This window comes from Neofelis nebulosa, chromosome 4 (assembly GCF_028018385.1).
Source record: "Neofelis nebulosa isolate mNeoNeb1 chromosome 4, mNeoNeb1.pri, whole genome shotgun sequence".
NCBI classification, from domain to species: domain Eukaryota; kingdom Metazoa; phylum Chordata; class Mammalia; order Carnivora; family Felidae; genus Neofelis; species Neofelis nebulosa.
The window spans coordinates 118,041,722-118,063,324 of record NC_080785.1 but is presented as its reverse complement, the minus strand read 5'-3'; the positions used below and the strand labels follow the sequence as shown (position 1 = coordinate 118,063,324).

Below are 21,603 nucleotides of genomic sequence, written 5' to 3'. Positions count from 1 at the left end.
GGAGGTCAGCCCCACCTGCCGCTACGAAGTGCCGGGTATGGGTCTCAGCAGCGTCTTGGTGGCATCTTGAGTCAGCTCTGCCCAGTGGGTCTGCCCTAGGCTGGCCTGCCCGCTGGGCTCCTAAGCAGGCACCCAGCAGGTTTGATAGGCTTTCCCTTCCCTGGAGAACAGCCTAGACCTGCGTACCCGTGTTCTCCTCCAAAGAGAAAATAGAGTCCTCTGGGCACAATGGTGAGCAGCTCTCTGCCTTCTGGGAAACTTACCTACACCCCCACCATCTGCCTTCCTCCCTTTCACTCCCTGTGGACACATCTTTCCTGGCTAAGGCCAAGATCCCGTCTCCCGCACAAATCCCATGTCCTCACCCTCCCTCTGCCCTCCCCATTGCTGCTTTCCGCTCAGCTGTCAATGGCTCTGGTCTCTGCTATCCCACAACCAGTGCCCATGACCCCTGTCCTCTCTTCACTACCACCCAGTTCCTTTTTACCTCATCATCCCACTTTACTTTAAGCAATTATTGTGTGCCTCTGTGATTCCAGAAATAACACATTTGGTGGTGGAACATTTGGGCAAGTAAGGAATAACAGAAGAAGCTAAAACTCATCAGTGGTCTTGTCACTTACAGGCTGCCGCCATCCACATTCTGGTGTGGATCCTTGCACGCCTCTCTCTGGCTGAGACTGGGGTCCTATAGTGGTACCACTCTGTGCACAATCATATTGCGCGGGGTGCACTGCCTGGAGGAGCCAATCGACTGTCCCCTCCTCCCTCGCACACCCGGCTGACATGTCTTTAGGAGCCAGACTTTGGCCTCTCTGTGCTCCCCAAATCCCCTTCTCCAAGGTCACCAGCCAAGGTCTCCTTGTCACCAATCTAGAGACACATTTTCCAGCCTCATTTCCTGGTTTGGCCACTGCCTCCTCCTGGAGCCCGACCCCACTCGTCTGGCCCTCCTCTTCCTCTCTGTGTTCCTTCTCCATCTCCTTCAGGCTCTTCTTCCCCTGCCTTTTATTTTCTTATTTTTTAAATATTTGTTTATTTTTGAGAGAGAGAGAGAGAGAGAGAGGGGAGAGAGAGAGAGCACGTGTGCACACACACAGAGGTGGGGGAGGGGCAGAGAGCAAGGGAGACAGAGGATCTGAAGCAGGGTTCTCCGTGATAGCCCCAATTTGGGGCTCAAACTCATGAGCTGTGAGATCATGACCTGAGCTGAAGTCGGATGCTTAACCAACCAAGCCACCCAGGTGCCCCTTTCCCTGCCTTTTAAATCCGTGTCTCCCATGGCCTCTTCTTCAGCCCTGCTCTCCTCTCCACACCTGTCCCCCTGGCTTTCATTTTGGTGCCCACCTCTCCCCACTCTCCACTCCAGACTTCCCCCTCTGGTATGAGCCTCATCTACTGGGGGAACACCTCCATTCAGGAAGCCCACAGATTCTGTAAACCTAATAGCCTAAACTGAGCTGTTCGTCACGCCCCTGTCATTTCTCAGTGCATCCCCCAAGGCCCACTCTGCCTGCACCCCATACACTCACTCACTTCTCCTAGATACTCATCATAGCCCTTCCTCCAAGCCACCTCTCCCACCTCTGCCCTGGCCCAGCCAAGTTCCCCAGGCCCTGCGGCTTCTTCCTGCTCACTAGCCTTCTCTGTTTACAAGTGCTTCAGGGTCAGGGCCCCCCACATCTCCATCAAGGCCTACACGGCCCTGCTGCCAAAGACCTCAGGCAAACGGATAGTCCACCCTGAACCTGTTTCCCCAGCTGGTGTCAGTGGGTCTCCAAGAAGCCTTGCAGGAGCTGCTGTGCTGCGGGAGTGTTCCCTAAACCACCACTAGAGGGAGTCTCTCGCCCACAGAGCAGGAGAGGGCCCTTTGGGCAGAAGGCACCCACCAGCCACCTCCCAGCTCACATTCTCAGGATAGGGTACTGGGTGCTGCCACATGCAGCCCCAGGGGCTCAGAATGCAACAGAGGGGAGCAGCATTCCTGAAGCCACAAGCTCTTCAGGGCAGTGCTACCTTCCGGACCTCTGGGGGCTCCTGTCTGTGGGCAGGAGCTTGTCTGCCCATGTGATTGGCAGAAGGCCTTCGAATACCAGCCCTCTCCTCCCCAGGCCAGGCTGGTCAGTCCCTAGGGGAAGGAAGGAGGCTGTGGGAACAATGGCAGGTTCCTGACTGGTCCATCCTCTGAGCCTCAGTTTCTGCCTCTGTAAAATGGGCATCATCACAGTTCCCACCTCATGGGGCTGGGGGAGGAAACAGTGAGGCTGTAGACATGCAGGCCTGCTGGCTGGCTTCCCCGAAGCTCAGGGGATGGGGCTGCCCCTGACCCAGATAGTGATTCTGATGGACAGCTGCCTCTCCATGACCAAGAGCCCCAACCTGTCCTCAGGGCCCCAGGCAAACAGGCCTCTCCTGTCACACTCCTGCCAGAACTGAGGCCCCCAGGACCCTGCCGGTTCCTTGTCTCCAGCCGGTTGCCTGATACCCCTTGGGTCCTGCCCCGCCCTGCCTCCCTCTGGCCCTTTGGGGGCTCTGCCTTCCTTCAGGGATGATCTCTACTGCCTCCTGGAGCAAGGACCGGGCCTGTGCCTGGCTTGGGTCGTCATGGGGGTGAGGCTTGACATCTCTCATTTGCCAGATGACCTTGGGCCAGCCCCCGACCTTGCTGAGCCTCATTTCCTCGGGCTGGTGCCTGCACCTGAGGTCTGCGATGCAGCTCCTGGCCCTTGGCAGGGGCTCCCCCAGGCTTTGGCATGCCCCGCCCTGCCCGCCCCCCTGGAGGACCCACCTGCGTGATGCAGGCGCCTGTGAAGGCCACAATCACAGCCACTACGTTGACTGTTAGTTGGAACTGCAGGAATTTGGAGATGCTATCATAGACGTTGCGGCCCCACATCACTGCCTTGACGATGCTGCTGAAGTTGTCATCCGTCAGGATGATGTCCGAGGCCTCCTTGGCCACATCCGTGCCTGCGATGCCCTGTGGGGACACGGACAGGAGCCTGGGTGGGGCAGCTGCGGGGACGGTGAGCAGTTCAAGCAGCACCATCCTCCTCCCCTACACATCCTCAGTCCTACAACATCCCTCACATGCACACTCCCAACTGCATGGCCGGGACCACGTGGGGTGTGTGTGCCTGTACTTCTCACAGACCCAGCCCCCTGAGGCCAGCTCTCTGCCTTCAGGAAGCCTCTCCCTGGCCTATCCCCACCACCAACGCCTCCCCCTCCACACCCATTGCAGGGAGCCTCCTTCTACCCTTCCAGGAAGACCGTGGCGGGGGGCCAGACAGCCCTGAGAGCACTGGGCACATGAGGTGCATGGTGGGTGAGCTGAGTGTGAACTGGGGGTCCCGCACAGTCAGCTGGAGGCCGTGCTGCCCACACCCCCTGCCTATGAGCTCCTACCAGGCACCACCCTGGGCCCGCTGTGAGCTGCCCTTACCATGGCGAAGCCCACGTCAGCCTTCTTGAGCGCAGGCCCGTCGTTGGTGCCATCCCCTGTCACGGCCACCACCTGTCGCTGCTCCGTGTGTGTGCTGTCGATGATACCTGTGGGGTGGGGCAGGAGTGTAATCAGGGCCCTGGGATAGACGCTCCACGGGGCCAGGGCAGCCAGGACCAGCCTGATTGTTGGGAGGGCCCTGGGCTGGGCACAGCTTCCTCTTTGGCCCCAGCCATGCCCCTCCCTGCCCCCCCCATCCTGGCTCTTCCCAGCTCCAGGCTTGCCTACAGCTGCCAGCACCTGCAGGGCATGTCGGGCACCTTAGCCCCCTGCGGGCTTGCGGCCCTCTGCGGTCTGGGCCCTCACTGCCTTTCCAGCACACTCTGCACTCTCTGCAGCCCTTGGCTCGGTGGCCACTCCAGCCAGAACATCTCCCCATCTGCCTGTGTTCCAGGAGCTCCTCTGTTCTCCAGAGGCTGGGGTCCTACCACCTTCTCCCTGGGCCATCCAGTCACTCACTTACTGAGGAGGCCTGGGCTGGGCCATTTGCTGATGACCCCTGACCCACCATTCTGGCCTTGACCTCTCTCCAGACATTCACCCTCAATAAAATATAAAATATTCAGAAAGAGAATAAATAGGTGACACGTGGCTCTGTCACTGAGCTGGGGCCAGTGGAGAAGAGTGGGTGAAAGATGTCATCATGGGGTCCACGTGGAGTTTGAGAGGACATGTCCACGGACAGGACAGAAATTTGAATGTCACTCTTGACATGTCTCTCTCTCGTCCCGCACCTCACATCCATGGGCAAGGCTTGCAGATTGTGCTCTGAGATCCCAGGTGAAATATTCCACTTCTCTCTGCCCCGTTCCCTCTGCCACCAGCATCCCCCTGCCCTCTCCCTAACCCCAGGCTGCCCCTCCAATCTGCACAGCAGTGCCAGGGGCTCTCTCTAAGCCCTGGGACAGACCTGTCCCCTCCCTCCAACTGAGAGTCATTCTCTCACTGCCCACCCTGGCCTCGGGGTGACATCCATGTTCTTAGCTCCCTCTGAAAATTTGAAGTTCCCTGTGGTCAGGCCTCGCCCCCTTCTCCAATCTCCTCTTCTCTTGCCTCAGGCCGCCCCCAATCTGTGCTCCAGCCATAGGAATGGCTCTCGGTCTGCAAAGCTGGCTTCCTTGCCCCTGTCTACATGGGCTGTTCCCTCGGCAGCTGTGCTGTCACCCACCTGTGGTCTCAGCTCAGAAGCCACTTCCCCCGGGAAACCTTTGTGACTCCCTGAGGACCCTCGCCTGCCCTAATCAGATCACTGTAGCTCCCATATGTGTCTCCCCCTTCCTGTGCCTGGCAAACAGCAGCAGCCTATGGAATGAGGGAATGGATTCTTGACTTGGGAGACTTCGTAGCCTCCCAACACTCCCCCAGCTCTTTGCAAATATCCGAGTTCCACCCTCTTCAAGGCCCAGCTCCAAGGCCACGTGCTCTGGGAGTCATCCTGGGCTGCTCCCCCCAGCTGGTGGCTGTCCCTGAGTCACCCCCCAAGACTCGGCCTCCAGTCTCTGTCTACTGGGCATTTGAGGACTTTGTTCCCGTTGGTTCCCTCAGCCTGCCTACGTGCTCCTCTAGAGCAGGAAGGGGGCCAAGTTTTCCTCTGTGGCCCCTCAGGCTGGTACCAGCTTTGCCCCAGCCCTCCCACTGGTCCCAATAGAGGGGGAGCTGGGAGGACACCTCCTCTCACACCCCATTCCTCCACCTCTAGCGCTGGCATGGCCCCACCACCCCACTAACATGTCCCCACCGTGTATGGTCACAAAGGGCCTTCCTGTGGCCATCTCCTGTGGCCACACCCCTGTTCTGTCTCTCTGGACCTCTCAGTGCCATTCATGCCATGGACTGTACCTTCCTCCTCAGCAGGCTCCCTTCCTTGTCTTCCTAGACCCCACCGCTCCTGGCTGTCCTCCTACCACTCTGGCGGCCTCTTCTCGGTCTCTCGGCCTCTGCCCATCGCTCACATGGGAGATTCCTGGGTTCAGTTAGCTCTCCCCACTTGGCACGCTCCACCTGTGCCTTAATCTTTCTCCTGAGTCCTGACTGCATGGATGGCCAGCTGTCTTCTGGACGCCCCACTTGGATGTCACAGGGCCTCCAGCTCAGCCAGCCCTAAACTGCACATGACACTCTGCTCTCAAACGTGTCCCTTGTGACTCCTCACATCCAGCTGCCCATCCAAAACCCAGGGGCCATGCTGACACATTGCCGGCTCTCAAACAGGTACAGACAGAGGGAATATGGGACCCCTCCCCTCTGTCAGACCTCCACTACATCCGAACAGCTGCTGGGCCCATATCCTTCTGCCACCCAAGCAGGTCTCTGACCCGTTGCCTTCCAGCTCCACCTGTGCTGTCACCACCCTGGTCCTGGCATCACCTCTCACAGATGGACAGCTTCGGTGGTCCCTCTGCTTCCAGGCTATTCTCCCCACAAGCGGGGAGTGAACTTTCTAAAACAATGCTTTCCCCTCAAGGCCCTCCCAAAGGCTCCCAACCCTGGGCTAACAGCTCAGGTCAGCAGCCTGGCGTTCAAGGCCCTACGCGATCTGACACCGGCACCCCCTTCACTGGCTCCTCTCTCTCTCTTGAGGTCCCTGCCTGGTCAGGTCAGCTTCTTTCCACTCCTTCAAAGTGTCTGGAAATCTTCTGGGCTTTCACAGTGCAGTCCTCTTCCCTGCCTGAAACACAGGCCCTTTCTCCTGGAGTCTCAACCCACCTTTGACGGCCTGTTAGGGGACACCCATCCCCAGCCTGAGTGAGAGGCCAACAGACAGTACCACCCTTCTCTTCCACCAATGCAGCCTCCAGGTCTATGGGAGGAAAGCTATTTAATGTCTGCTGGATGGGATCTGGACCGTGAATTCCAAAAGGGAAGGACCATGTCTGCCAAGAGCAGGACCTCGCACTTAGTAGATCCTCAATAAACATTTATCAAGAGAATGAATAAGTAAATGAAGGAGTGATTGAAAAATAAATGGGGATGGGGTGAGGGGCCTCCTGCTCTGGTATCTGTGGTTCTGAGGTTCTATGTTTCTGTCCCTGGGCCACATCTGCCTCCATTAATGTCCTTGGGTAGTATTTTGGGAGGAGAATCTGAGATGCCCTAGGGATGACCTCAGCCAGAAATCTGCCCTTCTATGGCCATTTTAAAGATGGGAAAATTGAGTCCCGGAAGAGGAGGGACTTGCCCAAGGCTATAGAACAGGTCAGTGGCAGAGCCAGGACGGGAAGCCAGGAAGGCATGACTGTAAAAGTGCCCAGAACCTGGCCACCTGCATGAGCTCAGCAAATTGTATGCCCTGTATCCAGAAGGAGACAAGGAAGGAGAAAGATGTTAGCTTTTGGCCTCATTTCTCAGGTTGCTATTCCCGGGATAAACCACCCCTGGGGTCCTGGTTACAGTTGTTGGTTGGGGTCCTCAGAGAGCAGGCAGACCAAGGGTCTCAAACTCACAACTCTGGGGCCAGACTGAGAACACAAATAAGTGAAGTGCGCTGAATGTCAGATGACAAGGAGTGGTGAGGACTGCTTCAAATGTGAGGGGAGGGTGCCTGGGTAGCTCAGACAGTTAAGCATCTGACTTCAGTTCAGGTCATGATCTCATAGTTCGTGATTTCGAGCCCTGCATTGGGTGAGAATGAGCCCCACTTATGGTAAAAAAAAAACAAACAAACCCACAAGCCCCACTTTGGGTAAGCCCTGCTTCTCTCTCTCTCTTTCTCTCTCTCCCTCCCTCTCTCTGCCTCTTGCTCACTTGTGCTCCCCCCCCCCTCAAAAAAAGGGCTCTTTTAAAAAAAAAGTGAGAGGAGAGTTTGTATAAAGCCATCCAAATTCAACATAAACAAAGGCACTGTACCAGCCAAATACAACACATCTCTGGGCCCCCCTTGGCCCTCAGGCCAAGAGGTTTGGACCTACACATGCCCAGTCTCATTGCTTCCTAGAAGAGTGGCACCCAGAGAGAAGATTCACAACCTCCCCATCTCACTGTGGCCCTCAGAGGGCCTCCCAGGGCTGCAGTGGGGAGAGACAAGGGTTTTGCTGGGTGTGGGGGGCCCCATGCAAAAGCCCCTCTGTCCTGGAAAGAAGCTGCAGGCACCAGGAGAAGAGGGGGTTCTGTCCTCAGAACTGCCTCCCCCAAGTCTTACCTTTGACGAGGGTATGCTTGTCCGTGGGGGAGGAGCGAGCCAGCACCCGTAGCTTTGGCCAGATCTTATCAATTCGCTCTTGTTCAATCTGGAGAGGGATGGGGGGTCTGAGAGAGAAGCTGAGGCCTAGACAAGGGAGGGGACTCACCCAAAGTCGCTGGGCTCTTAGTGGCACACTGGCTGGCTTCTGCACAGTCACGCAGCCCCCATGCCTCCCAGTCTCCCATCCTAGCTCATCCCTCTGCGGACTCTTCGTGCTGAGCACATACCTCCCCCTTCTCGTTGCGGATCCTCCGGTTAAACTCCTTGCCCTCCAGGCACAGAAAGTCCTCCCCAGGATGGATGATGCCACACTTGATGGCGATGGCCCGGGCCGTGTTGATATTGTCACCGGTGACCATGCGGACTGTGATGCCCGCTCGCTGGCACTTGCGGATGGCTTCTGGGACCTGGCAGGAGGGCAGGAGCCATGGGAGTGAGCACCACCTGGGGCAGGCCCTCACTGCCCCGTGGATTCCAGAGTGAGCCCTGCTCACAGGCAGCCCTATCGTAAGGAGCCTGGATGACCATGAGATACCGATAGCATGCATGGAATATGGGCCATCTCCTCCTTTCCTGTGCCCATGGCAGGCATTGTTAATTGATCACAGAATCTTGTGATTAAACCCTGATGTGGTCTCAGAATTCTCAGTAGAGCCTCAGGCAGCTACCACCTATCACCATGATAGTCTGTCCTGAGATGAAACCACTGGCTATCCTGACTTGGGCAAGGAATTTGAGAAAGACCCCAATAACACCCTCTCAGATCTGGCCCCAGGCGGGAGTAGAATACTCTACTATTGCATGAGAATGTGCTTTATCCACATGCACAGCTTTATCCACATGCACAGTTCCTGCAAATTCAGTGACAAGTATGTTTGTGTATTTTTAGATTTTTTTTGGGGGGGGTTGGGGGGATACTGCACTTGGGAGCATTTTATTTACAGAATGTGACACTGGCTTAGGATACATACAAATGATTATGCTTCCTGTAAAACAGGACATTCCCCAGAGAGAGTAAGGACTGCCTCCTGCCCTGACTGCAATGATAGACTGATGTCTGGGCCAATCAGGCCAGAGTAGACCCAGCCAATCAGCAGGTGGCAGCACCCTCCCCTCTCTCCCCATCCCCCCAGTCCCTGCCCCTGTACAGAGTTGTGGATTTATCTGCCCAGCAATTAGGATGCAGAAACCAGCCTGGAGCTGCCACAGCCCTTTACACACAACACAGATCAACTGAACAAGTGATTCTTACCCATGGGCAGTGACAAATGATAAAATAATAAGGTAATATTTGCTATTTGCTGCACAAAGTCTCGAGTGGAAGAGGACACGTCAAGGGCAGAAAGTCCGGTTGTATCAAAAGACCAAAGCACTTTAGAATCTCAGGCTTGGATTCAGGGAGTCTGTCTCCCCCTCATCTCGTACCCATAGTGTCTGGGAGGTCACTCCCATCCCCGCTCTGCAAAGTCGCTGCTGAGAGGGTCTGGTGATTATTTGGGCTGTACTGTGGCTGCTCCAAAAAGATATGTTAAAGTCTTGGGGCACCTGGGTGGCTCAGTCGGTTAAGTGTCCCACTTCGGCTCAGGTCATGATCTCACAGCCCATGGGTTTGAGCCCCATGTCAGGCTCTGTGCTGACAGCTCAGAGCCTGGAGCCTGCTTTGGATTCTGTGTCTCCCTCTCTCTCTGCCCCTCCCCGCTCCTCTCTCTCTCTCTCTCTCTCTCTCTCTCTCCCTCTCTCTCAAAAATAAATAAACATTAAGAAAAAAAAAGATATGTTAAAGTCTTAACCCCCAGTGCCTGTGAATATGACCTTACTTGGAGATTGGGTGTTTATAGAGGTAATTAAGTTGAGGCCGGTAGGGTGGCCCTCAGTCAGTGTGACTGGAGTTTTTATGAAGAGGGGAAATTTGGACCCAGACACACATGCAGAGAATGTCATATAAAGAGAAAGGCAGAGATTGGGGTGTTGCTGCCAAGGACCAGTAAAGATTGCCAGCAAACCCCCACGAGCTGGGGCTGGGGGAGGCATGAAGCAGATTCTCCCTCATGGCCCTCAGAAGAGATCAACCCTGCCAACACTTGATCTTGGACTTCCAGCCTCCAGAACCGTGAGAGAATCCAGTTCTGTTGTCTGAGCCACCCAGTCTGTGCTACTGCATCATGGCAACTAATACAAAGAGTCAGAACATTGTTTCAAAACCTGACTGTGGACAGCTCCTGCCTGCTGGTCCCCTTCCCGCCCTCAGGAATTTTAAAAACAAGGATTGATCTTGAAAATATCTAGCCTCTGTCCACCCCCGTCCACAGCATCTGCTATTCCCTCAGCACAGAGCGCCACCATTCCAAGTGGGGGCCACTGCCCAGCCCCTCCCCAGTCTCCCTGCCTCTGGCTTCGCCCGTCTTCCGTCGCTCCCCTACCTGACCTCCAGTGACCTGCCTAGAGTTCAGCCTGGGGTGTCACTCCCTCCCAGCTGCTTATAGAGAAAATCAAGACTCCTGAGCATGGCCATTTTGTGGTAGAGCAGGGAACGAACATCATGAAGAGGCAGGGTCCCGGCCAAGGTCAGGAGAATGCACCCTCCAGCTACCAGAATCGTATAAGAGACCAGGTCTGTGGTGAGAGGTAGTGATCTCCCTGTCACAAGGGCTGGAGTAGGGTAAGCTGACCACGGGTCTCCTCTGGGTGCATTTCCAGGGCCTGAGGAAGAGCCCACTTGGGGCTGGGCAGGGGGCACATGAGCAAGGCCTCTGCCTCGTGCCATAGCTGCTGCTCACATAGGCAACCGTGACCTCTTTTTACAGAGCCAGAGGGAGTGGGGACGTGGAGTGTCCAACATCCTGCTTACATAATTGATCGATGTCCTCAAAATGGCTGTAACCCGGGCTGCAGCCCCCTGCTGTCTCCTGTTCAGAGGAACGGAAAGAGCCACTGCTCTTTCGGGGACATCCACCTGATCTGGCTCCTGCCCTCAAAGGAATAGTTTAGGTTTTGTTTGGTTTAAAGACGCTTGAAGTCTTGGAGTTGGAAGGGACTTCAGGTCATGACTCTGACTCTCTCCTCGTTGCCTAGCTCTCCTGCTAGGCATCCCAACAGATGGCCAGCCAGCTTCTGCTTGTAGGTCTCTGGTGACAGGGTGCTCACTCCCTCCCAGGCTGAACGCTCCACAGTGGAACAAGTCTATCATATCCTTTCACAGAATCGTTCTTTTTTTCAGATGAGAAAGCAGTTGCTCTGGGTCAGAGCTGTACCCTTGTAGGAGGCAGGGTCTTTGGTAAAGATCTCCGTACAACGGGCTCTGGGAGCAAGGAGAAGGGTGCCAGTACTTCAGAAGGAAGTAGATGCAGAGGAGAAATCCGAGAAAGCTTCCTGGAGGAGGGGATGTTCGAGTTGCTTCTGTTCAGCTAACACTAACTGAGGCTCTGGTGCCTGGCACTGTGCCCTGGCTGGGGCTACACAGGTGACCACTTCATTGTGGCCCAGGCCACAGGGTTCTGTCCCATGAGAGACACTGGCACAGAAGGTGGGAAGGGTGCTGGAGGAAGGTGTGGCAGGTGATCTGGAGGGGCTGAGGCTGTGGGGCAGGAGCCGGTGGCCATGAAGCTGGAGAAAGGCTCGAGGTCAGAAGGTGCTGGAATCAGGGGCTTGCTCCTTCAGGCCTGGGAACCGTGGTAAGTTCTGAACTAGTGATGAGGTGACTGGCACTGTGTTTTAGAAAGACTAATACTTTTTAGGCTGTCTCGGGAGCTGCAATCTGCCTGCATGGAATCCTCACCCTCTGGGGCTCCCCAAAACAAGCTGGCTCAGGGAGAAAAAAGAGGCAGCTCATTTTTATGGCCCCCGCGCTTTCCTCTGTATGGTGGAGGCTTCTCTCCCTCTTGGAGAGAGGGCTCAGGGACCAAAAGGCTGGGCTGGGCTTTGCCCTGGGGTTCCCCCTGAGCGTTGGCATCCTCATCTGTAAAATGGGGATGATAGTCTACACCCCTCAGCAAGGCTGGACGATGCCATGACAGGGGTAAACAGTACCAAGCATGGAGCCAGCCATGCTGGTGGTGGTGGTGGGGAGCCTGGCAACACGCCTGACCATGGTCTTCCTTGCTTGTTCTTCCTGCTCTGGGAGAGGGGGAGGGGTGCAGAGGGTGTGGATGTAGATGCGGTGGGGGTGGGGCATAGCTGGTGTCGGGGACTTGGAGGGGCGGCCATTTGTTTGGGGCAGTGGGATAGTGTGGACGCTTCACCATGATTTCTGGGCCAGGTGCCTTAGAGGTCTGTGACCTGCCTAGAATGTGGGGGGATTCCAGAAACACCCCAGGGCATCTCCGACCTCCTTGAGATACTCCACCTCCTTTCTGGGCGGCGGCCCGTGTACCTGGACGTCTGTGTTGCGCTTTGGTCTGGCTCGAGGCTCTCATGTGTTTTGGGTCTACTACTCTTGTCTTTTTACCAGGCATTTCATTAGGCTGTGGGCTCTGGGGGGCAGGGACTGCTGACCGAGGGGCATGGCACAGGGTAGGTGCTTCGTAAATGTGGGTCATCACGAACGGTCTCTCTGCTTACGTCCCTCAAAGCCTGACCTGGTGAACGGATTTGGATGGGGACATGAGACCTTTCACAATGTCGCTCCAGGCTCCTATTCCTAGCCTCCAAAGCGGGGTATTCACTAGACTCCAAACACTTAGCATCCCTTCCTGGACACCTCTCTGCATTTGTCCATGCTGTTCCCTCTGCCTGGAACACCCTCTCTCCCTTAACCTGTGTGTCAAAAGTTTCTTCTCTTTCAGGTGAGTTGCCTTCTCCTCATGAAGCCACTCTGGGTTCCTCCAACCCAATGGGGTGCTTCCTTAAATTGCACCAGCATTTCCTTGTATTTATTGATTCATCTGTTTGGCAAATAGCTACTGAACATCTAACTGTTCTGGCCACTGAGGATCCAGAGATGATGAAGACTCAAGCCACAAGGGCACCAATCTGGTTGAAATAGACTTTCCACATAGATAAAGTAGCTGTAAAATTTCAAAAAAAAAAAAATCCCTTCCTTTGCTAAAATTATCCAAGATTTTTCTCACTGAGGAAAAACAGCCAGGAAATGGGCGCTTCCTGTTTTCATTAAATAAAGGCTTTTAAACATCTGTTGTTTCTGGTGACACCCGTTGTCTGTGACTTCAAGGGCTCCAAACACCCCCGGATAACCCGGCAAATCCCAGACTGCTGCTCTTCTGATGGCTTTATCTGCAGCGGCTTCGATCAGCCTCGGAAAGTGTACCCGAGGGAGCATCCTATGTGTTGTCTGGGGGGTGACGGGCAAGTCTGTTTCGATCTTTTCCGTTGTCTCGCTTCTTGAGGGAGGAAGGCAACGTGATTTGTCCCCTTGACAGATGGGAAAACTGAGGGAGGCAGGGTTTGTGCTCCAGGGGCAGCTGCCCAACAAATCTGAAAATGTTTGTACGACCCTAGAGGTGGTCCAGCCTGAGGCTTCCGCTCCGGCCAGCCTCACGGTGGCCTGGGAGAGCTTGCCAAAAACTGTGGGCATAGACACTCTGCGAAGGTCACCCAAGAAACTGAGGCAGAGACCAGGGGACTGGGGGTGGCATGGGAGGCTGCTTCACCCCTTCTGTGCTATGGAACCGTTTGAATTTGGCTCTGTGTGTATCAATCACCTGGCCTAAAAACCAAATAGACCAAAAGCCATCCCCGCCCCCACTGGGAGATGCTGAGTCAACAGGTCAGAGCTTTTATACTTTTAAGCAGTGCCACCAGCAACCCTGCTATGTGTCTCTCACTTGGGAATGTCCTACTCTCTCACTGTTCAGATGGGAGATCCTGGCTCCTGTGGGGCAAGAGGCTTCTAAGGCAGGGCAGCCCCCATGCTTGTCCTTTGGGGGCAAGGGAAGGTTTCTGGGTGCTTGGGTGGATGGCTCCGGGACTATCCCCAGCAGTCGGCTGTGGGCGCTGCCACGGGTCCTGAGCAGACCAATGCCAAACGTGGCCTACGCTGGTCTCATGAGTCCGAACGTTTAGGAGTATGTGCAGAAAAAACCTGTGGACGCTATAGGGAAACCGAGGCTCCAAAAGGTGAGGCAACTTATGTCAGGTTGGCAGCAGGCTGGATTCCCAGCCTCTCCAAGCCTGCTGGTAGGGTGCCTACCTCGGGCCGCACGGGGTCCTCGATGCCCACCACACAGATACAGGTTAGGTCATTGAGGATGTCATTCTCATTGTCCCAGTCAGGCTCCGGGCTGCTGGGGAAGTCACGGTAGGCCACACAGATGGTGCGGAGCCCATCACAGGCCATGGGCTCGATCACCTTCTTCACCATCTCATCCCGGTCGCGGGGCCGGAAGACCCGGGGCTCCCCTGCCCCGTTGAGGATTTTGCAGCACCTGGGGGCAGATGGGAGGGAGATGGGTAAGGTCCAGCTGAGGGCCCAAGGATCCTCCCTCTGACCAGCTTGAGCTCACCTCCCCCTCCCCAGTGATGCTCAGCTGGCCGTGGTTGGTCATCCAGTGTCCATCCAGTTCAACTCCCATAATGCTTCAGGGCTGGTCCAGGCCCCTGGGCCCCAGGGAGGGATGTAATCAAGACCAGCCAAAAAGAAATCAGGCAGCCTTCTTATAATATTTGCCCCAGTCCATTCAGCAAAAGCACATCTACTTTGATCTGTTTTATATTCACAAGATTTCATCTGAAAAAATCGTTCCACAACTAAAGTGATTTTTGAAGGGGAGGAAACTTAGTTATGCTAGTGGTTCTGGACCTTGCTTGCACATTACAATGGTTTGGAGAAACACTGAATAAATAAATACCCATGTGTGAGCCCTGCCCCAGAGGTTCACCCCAACTCAGTTTGTCTGGGGTGAGTTCAGGAATCAATGTTTTTTCTTTTTTTAAATTAATTAATTAATTAAATGTTTATTTATTTTTGAGAGAGACAGAGACAGAGCTTGAGCGGGGGAGGGGCAGAGATAGAGGGAGACACAGAATCTGAAGCAGGCTCCAGGCTCTGGAGCTGTCAGCACAGAGCCTGACGGGGGGCTCGAACCCACGGCCCGTGAGATCATGACCTGAGCCGAAGTCGGACACCCAACCGACTAAGCCACCCAGGCGCCCTATTTTTTCTTTTTTTTTTTTTTAAAGCTCCCTGGGGTGATTCCAGCGTGGAGCTAGAGTAGACTAGGTCATGATGAAAATCACTTTATGCTAAAGGAAGTAAAATGAGGGAGATTTAAACACTGATGATGGGGAGCCCTTCCTGATGATCCAGTGATGTAGGGAGGAGGATGGGGAGGGCTCTCTGCAGACATTTATAAGAGGAAACGGGGAGAAAAGCAGTGGGCGAGGGACCCTGGAGGTGGTCCTGCTGTGGGACGTTGGGCAGGGCCCTCCCCACACCTCTGAGTGCCAGATGGCCCTTCGGCCCAGCCTGTAGGACAGCCCGTGCTTCATGACTTGGTGGTCCCCGGCTCCCCACACCCCTCCCCGACCACGCACGGCTTACTTCTTGAGCACGATCTCAGAAGCACCCTTGCTGTACATGCGGAAGCTCTCGTCCGGCAGCTTGATGACTGTGCTCATGGACTTGCGCACAGAGTTGAAGGTGTACACCTTGTACAGCTTCTCCTCTGGCATCTGGGTGCGCACGGGCTCATAATCCTGCTTCAGGTCCAGCACGAAGCCCAGCAGGCCGCACTCTGTCTTGTTGCCCACCTGCCGAGGCAGGGCACCCTCCTTCTCCGGGGGCTGCAGAGAGAGAGGCCCAGGTGGCTCACAGGGGGTTGCTGCTGAGGCCCTGGGGCCGAGCCACCCCCTCCCCTTCTCAGAGAGCCCTGTGTGCCCCCTTCCCACCACCCACACCCTCAGCCCTCTCCATCCAAGACCCAATCCTGGCTCTGGATGAAAGGAGTTAAGCAAGATCTGTGTTTTAAAAATCATGAACTCAGGGGCACCAGGGTGGCTCAGTTGGTTAGGCGACCGACTTCGGCTCAGGTCATGATCTCACGGTTTGTGAGTTTGAGCCCTGCGTCGGGCTCTGTGCTGACAGCTCAGAGCCGGGAGTTGCTTCAGATTCTGTGTCTCCTCTCTCTACCGATCCTCTGCTCACTCTCTGTGTCTCTCTGTCTCTCAGTAATAAATAAACATTAAAAAAATTTTCAAAAAAAAATCACGAACTCTTTTGGGGCACCTGGGTGGTTCAGTCGAGTAAGTGTTCTACTTCACCTCAGGTCATGATCTTACCATTTGAGAGTTTGAGTCCCAAGTCAGGCTCTGCGCTGAAGGCTCAGAGCCTGCAGCCTGCTATGGATTCTGTGTCTCCCTCTCTCTCTGCCCCTCCCCTGCTTGTGTGCTCGCTCTCTCTCTCAGAAGTAATAAATGAATAAACTTAAAAAATATATAAATCACGAACTGTTTCAAACATAAAAGCAGGATAGAGAATAATTAAAGAAACACTGGTGTACCCACCATTCAGCTTTGTAGAACCTGAGAAATAGGCCATATTAGCTTCAGATTTTCCCTTTTTGAGAAGGAAAACATGACAGATACAGGTGAATCCCCCTGTGTATCCTTCCCAGTCTGCAGAATCCTCCCCTCCTCCCAGAAAGAACCTCTCTCTCAAATGTGGCATTATTATTACCCTGTGTGTGTTTAAAATTTTTATTTTTATTTATTTATTAAAAATTTTGAGATAGTTCTAGATTCACATGCAATAAGAAATACACTCTTCCTCCAGTTTCCCCTAGTGCTCACCTGTGTATGACTACAGTACAATGTCACAGCAAGACACTGACACCGATACAATCAGACCCACCTCACTCAGACTTCACCGGTTTTACATGCACTCACGTGTGTGTGTTTAGTTCTATGCAACGGCATTGAGTGTGGATTCCCACCACCGCCAGCAGGAAGATACATGAAGATACACACAGTTCATGACAAGGATCTGATCCCTGTGACACCCTTTTTAGAGCTTCAGTCACCTCCCTTCCCCCCCCACCCCCAGCCCTGGCAGCCACTAGTCTGTTCCCTATCTTTATCATTTTGTCATTTCAAGCCTGTTCTGTAAATGCAACCATACTGTATGTGTAACTTTTGAAGACTGGCTTCTTTTCACTCAGTATAATCTCCTTGAGGTCCAGGCAAGTTATCGTGTGTGTCAACAGCTTGTTCACTTTTTTTTTTTTTTTTAATTTTTTCAATGTTTATTTGGTTTTGAGAGAGAGAGAGAGAGGCAGAGAGGGAGGGAGACACAGAATCCAAAGCAGGCTCCAGGCTGAGCTGTTAGCACAGAGCCCGACGCGGGGCTCAAACCCACAAACCACGAGATCATGACCCAAGCTGAAGTCTGACGCTTAACTGACTGAGCCACCCAGGCGCCCCTGAAACTGCTATGTTGTAAGTCAAAATGGTCAATTACATGTAGCCTAACCTACTGCATGTATGTGTGTGTAAGGAGACTGTAGACATTCTTCTAAAAGTTGTTTGCTCATGTAATTGCACTTTGAGAGGCACCTGTGTTTATGGTTCTGATTTGTTCTTTTTTTTGACTGTTCTATTGATTCCCTTCTATGACTAAGGCACAGTTTACTTTTCCCTTCTCCTGGTCCCTTCCGCTTTTCCTTCTTTCTACTCACTGATCTGACACACACTCTTCAGCACCGGCTGGGTGCTGGCCCTCTGCCAGGTGCTGGGCTGCATGAACACAAACTCCCACTGCAAGGCAAACTCCTCCATTCCCTTTTTACTTTAAATTTATTTATTTATTTTTGATAGAGAAAGAGAAAACACAAGTGGGGGAGAGGAAGAGAGAGAGAATCCCAAGCAGGCTCCGCACCATCAGCGCAGAACCTGATGTGGGGCTCGAAACTCACGAACCTCAAGGTCATGACCTGAGCTGACATCAGGCGCTTAACCAACTGAGCCAGCCACCCAGGCACCCCTCCTCCTTGCTTTTTAAGGGCCAGCTCAAATATCACAGTGTCTTTGACAATTGCTTCATGGGTCTGTCTCCCCCTGAATAAATGAGTTATCAGATTCTTTTCTCTGCAGGGTTCTCAGGACCAGCATAAAGCCCAGCACACAGTGGGCACTTATTGTTGGCGGGATGGCTCCATGCAGATCAGAATGGTGGGAGAGGTTAATAGGTAAGAACAAGAAACCACCACGTGGGCTAATGGTGGGATTAGCCGGAGGGAATGGGAGGTGAACTCACATCCACCTGCACCCACACCCACGTGCGTGCACTGCTCATTTTCCTTGCATAAAATTACTATGCAGCATCTTAGGTGGAGGTGGCTTGGGAGTGGTAAAAGGCACCACAGATAAACTGAAACCCTAGAGAGATTTAGAAGATGAATATCTACCTATGAAATGCCTGTGCCAACCGCACCCCCCCCCCCACCTCCCGCCACCGCCATTAGTGGCTTTGCATGGGTCTCAAACCAGCGTTGTCCAGGAACTCTGTATCCTCAGCCCCAGCCCCTTGTCATATTGCTCGAACAATCTTCACAGACAGGAGAAGGTGGGGTCTGGGAGATGCTGGCATGGACCACTTGTGCAGGGGACAGGATGGCGACGGGACATGGCCCTGGCCAACTCCCCCTTCCACAGTTAGGGCTCAGGCCTAGGGAGCCCACCCAAGCGCTGTGGAGTCACTGGCATTGATAATGCGGTGGTCTTGAGACTTAGGGATTCATAGGAAGGACAGAGCCTTAAGCTCTTGTCCTCAGTTTCTCTGTCTGTAAAATGGAGAGACTAGAGCAGATGATCTCTAGCTGAGAGAAAAATCAACCACTTTCAACGCTTTTCTTCAAGTGGATCATGGTGAGGGATAGGGCAACAAGGTGGAGGCACAGTCCTCAGCGGTGGTTGAGGGCTCTGGGCGGGAACAAGGCTCAGAACGCCCTCCCTGCTCCCACGCCAAGCAGAACTATGTCTCCAGCACCACGGGCCTTGGAAGGCTCCCCACTCCTGGGCTCTTTGGTGGGATTTGATCTGGAAACAAAGGAACCTTTGGTACAGCTTCCCATTTCTGATGTTTGTGAAAATAAATTTGAAGCACTTCCCTTTGTCTCTGCAGCGTGGTATTATGTTGTGCTTTAAAAATGATATATTTATTTACTTACTTTTAATGTTTTCTACATTTTGATAATTAATCTTCTGGTGACCTCCAGAGTTTTATGTATTTTCCACAACAGTTTTTCTCCCCTCTCCACCAATGAAAGAAAATGACGGCTCGGAGGGCTTAAATAAAAATGCCTAATTACTTCTTTGCCCAAGAGAGCTGAGCAGTTATGCCTTCAAAATACCCGGCATTTTATTACCCTCTGTGAGATATTTTAATTTTCCTCTAAAAGGATTTCAAACAATCCATGGTTGCAAATGGCAGAGCTGCCTCCTACGTAATTCAATTTGTTTCCATGAACTTGAGCTCTGACATCGCCCACGTGCATTACTAAGAAGCAGAGGCCCATCCCTTTTTTTCTTTTGACTTTTTTTTTTTTTTTAAATCTTGACAAACCCAGAGATTTTGCTATTGCTGTAGACTTTCCAGGAGCTTTTTTATCTCCAGGGCTCCAATTCTATAAGGGAGTTAAGGCATCAGTATTGTTTCCATTTTAACAGACAGGAAGCAGGCCCAGGGGGACGTGACTTGCTCTTGATCACAGACCTGCGGAGGGGCAGGCCTGGGGCTGTCCCCAAGCTTCCTGGCTCCCAGGGCAAGAGCTTCATCCAGCACATTCCCCAGTGTGGTCCTGAGCCCTCTGGGAATGCTGGGTGCAGCCACGAGGCATAATTTTGAGAGGACAATTCATGTCCCTGTTTTGGGATGCTGGGGGGTGAACAGAAGCAAGGGCAAGGAATGATGACTTAAAGAGCTACAAGTTATAAATAACATCCGCACAAATGAGATTAAAAAAGCATAGCTGGCATGTACCACCCCACACTCACTAGGGTGGCTATTGTAAAAAAACAAAACAGAAAACAACAACTGTTGGTGAGGGTGTGAAGAAACTGCAACCCTGCGTACTGTGGGTGGGAAGGTAACACGGTGTTGCTGCCATGAGAAAAACAGGATAGTGGATCCTCAAAAAATTAAACGATGGAATTACCATACTATCCAGCACTTCACTTCTGGATATATACCCAAAAGAATTGGGAGCAGGAACCGGAAAAGAGATTTCCATGTCCGCGTGCATAGCAGCGTTACTCGCAAAAGCCAAGAGGCGGGAGCAATCCAAGTGTCTATCGACAAATGAACGATAAACAAAGTGGGGTCTCTCCATGCAACGGAATATTATCCAGCCGTAAAGTGGAAGGAAATTCTGACACATGTGACAACATGGATAAACCCCGAGGACATTATAAGTGAAACAAGCCAGTCACAAAAGGACAGATGCTGTATAATTCCAACTGTATTAGGTTCCCAGAAGAGTCAGATTCACCAAAACAGAAAGTAGGATGGTGGGTGCCAGGGGCTGGTTGTGGGGGGAATGGGGAGTTAGCGCTTGATGGAGACAGAGTTTCAGTTTGGGCAGATGAAAAGTTTTGGGATGGATGGTGGTGATGGTTGCACAACAGTGTGAATGTACTTAACGCCGTGGGACTGTGCACTTAAAAACAATTAATCTGATTCATTTGATGTGATGTGTATTTAACCACTAAAAAACCTCTAAAAAGTCCCCCCCAAAAACCTGACAACCGTAGCATAGTAAACTATAGCATCTGCAATATGATGATTTGGAGCGTGTTCGGGAACGACTTTCTGCTGAGCAGCTGCCTCTGGTGGCCTAACCCGCTCTTCCTCACCCCTCAAGGACAGGCACTGGTGGGGAGCCTCCCTAAGGCCCAGACGAACCACCAGCGCACTCAACAGCAGCATCAGCGGCCACTGTTTGCATGGTGACTCTGCCCTGTCCTGTAATGGGCTTGTCACACGCACTATCTGGTTGTACCTTCCCAGATCCCTGGGAGGCCAGCTACTAGCATTCCCATTTCACAGCTGTGCACACGAGGCAAGGTCACACTGCTACAAAGCGGCCCAGCCAGGATTTGACCCCAGTGTTCTTGGCTATGAGCCCACAGCACATGGTCTCCCCACAGCCCTGCCCATCTCCACTGGCCCTGGAGATCTTTAGTTGACTGGGAACTTGCTGCTGATGGCTTTAGAGTCCAAGGGGACGGCAGGGGGACATGTCTGTCTTGCTTATCTTTGCCTCCCACTTTGGGGTAGTCAATAAATATCTGTGGAATGAATAAATGAATAATCCCATGCTTGTGTGTGTAGGGTGCTGCCAATGGGAGGCCGGAGGGGGTGGAACTCTGGCCTCCAGAATCGTCGTCTGAAGGCTGGCCTCCCCAGGAGCTTCTCGGTGCTAGGCCTCCCGAGGAACGTGAGGCGCAGGGCTGCGGGATCTTCCCTAGAGGCTGGGAAGGCAGGTCAGTGTGAGTGTCCAGGACAGGTTGACACGGAAACCTTCCCAGGCTTAGCAGTGTATTGTGTGTATGTGTGTGTGTGTCGTATGTGTGTACAGTTGTGTGTGTGTGTGGTGTGTGTATTTGTGCATGGTGTGTGAGTGCAGGTGTACGTGTATGTATGGGGTGTGCACAGGGTGTAAGTGCAGTGTATGCATGTGGTGTGTGTGTAGTTGTATGTGTGTGCTATGTGTGCATGGTGTGCAAGTGTAGTTTTTTTGTGTGTGTATGTGTGGTGTGTGTGCAGTTGTGTGTGGTATGTGCAGTTATATGTGTGTGGTATGTGTACAGGGCATGCAAGTGCAATTGTGTGTGTGTGTGTGTGTGTGTGTGTGCATGCACACACGCAGGGTGACAGCATGGGATGTAGGGATTAACAGCTCTGTTAAAAATCCAAATTCCCCATTTGGAGTTATTTGCTTTGAACTCTTCTCCCAGAGATGGTGTTTGC

General features: G+C 53.2%; 1 protein-coding gene across 14 annotated transcripts in view; it reads right to left on the bottom strand.

The window, feature by feature from the left end:
- The window catches only part of ATP2B2 (ATPase plasma membrane Ca2+ transporting 2), a 385,851-nt gene that overhangs the window by 17,785 nt on the left and 346,463 nt on the right, over positions 1-21,603 (bottom strand). For all 14 annotated transcript variants that reach the window (XM_058726006.1, XM_058726005.1, XM_058726008.1 and 11 more), the window contains 6 exons: positions 15,181-15,422; positions 13,831-14,065; positions 7,913-8,092; positions 7,644-7,731; positions 3,446-3,552; positions 2,789-2,980 (listed from right to left, as the gene is read on the bottom strand). In XM_058726006.1, the coding sequence (XP_058581989.1) occupies positions 2,789-2,980; positions 3,446-3,552; positions 7,644-7,731; positions 7,913-8,092; positions 13,831-14,065; positions 15,181-15,422 (1,044 nt within the window). The remainder of the gene's footprint in view (positions 1-2,788; positions 2,981-3,445; positions 3,553-7,643; positions 7,732-7,912; positions 8,093-13,830; positions 14,066-15,180; positions 15,423-21,603) is intronic.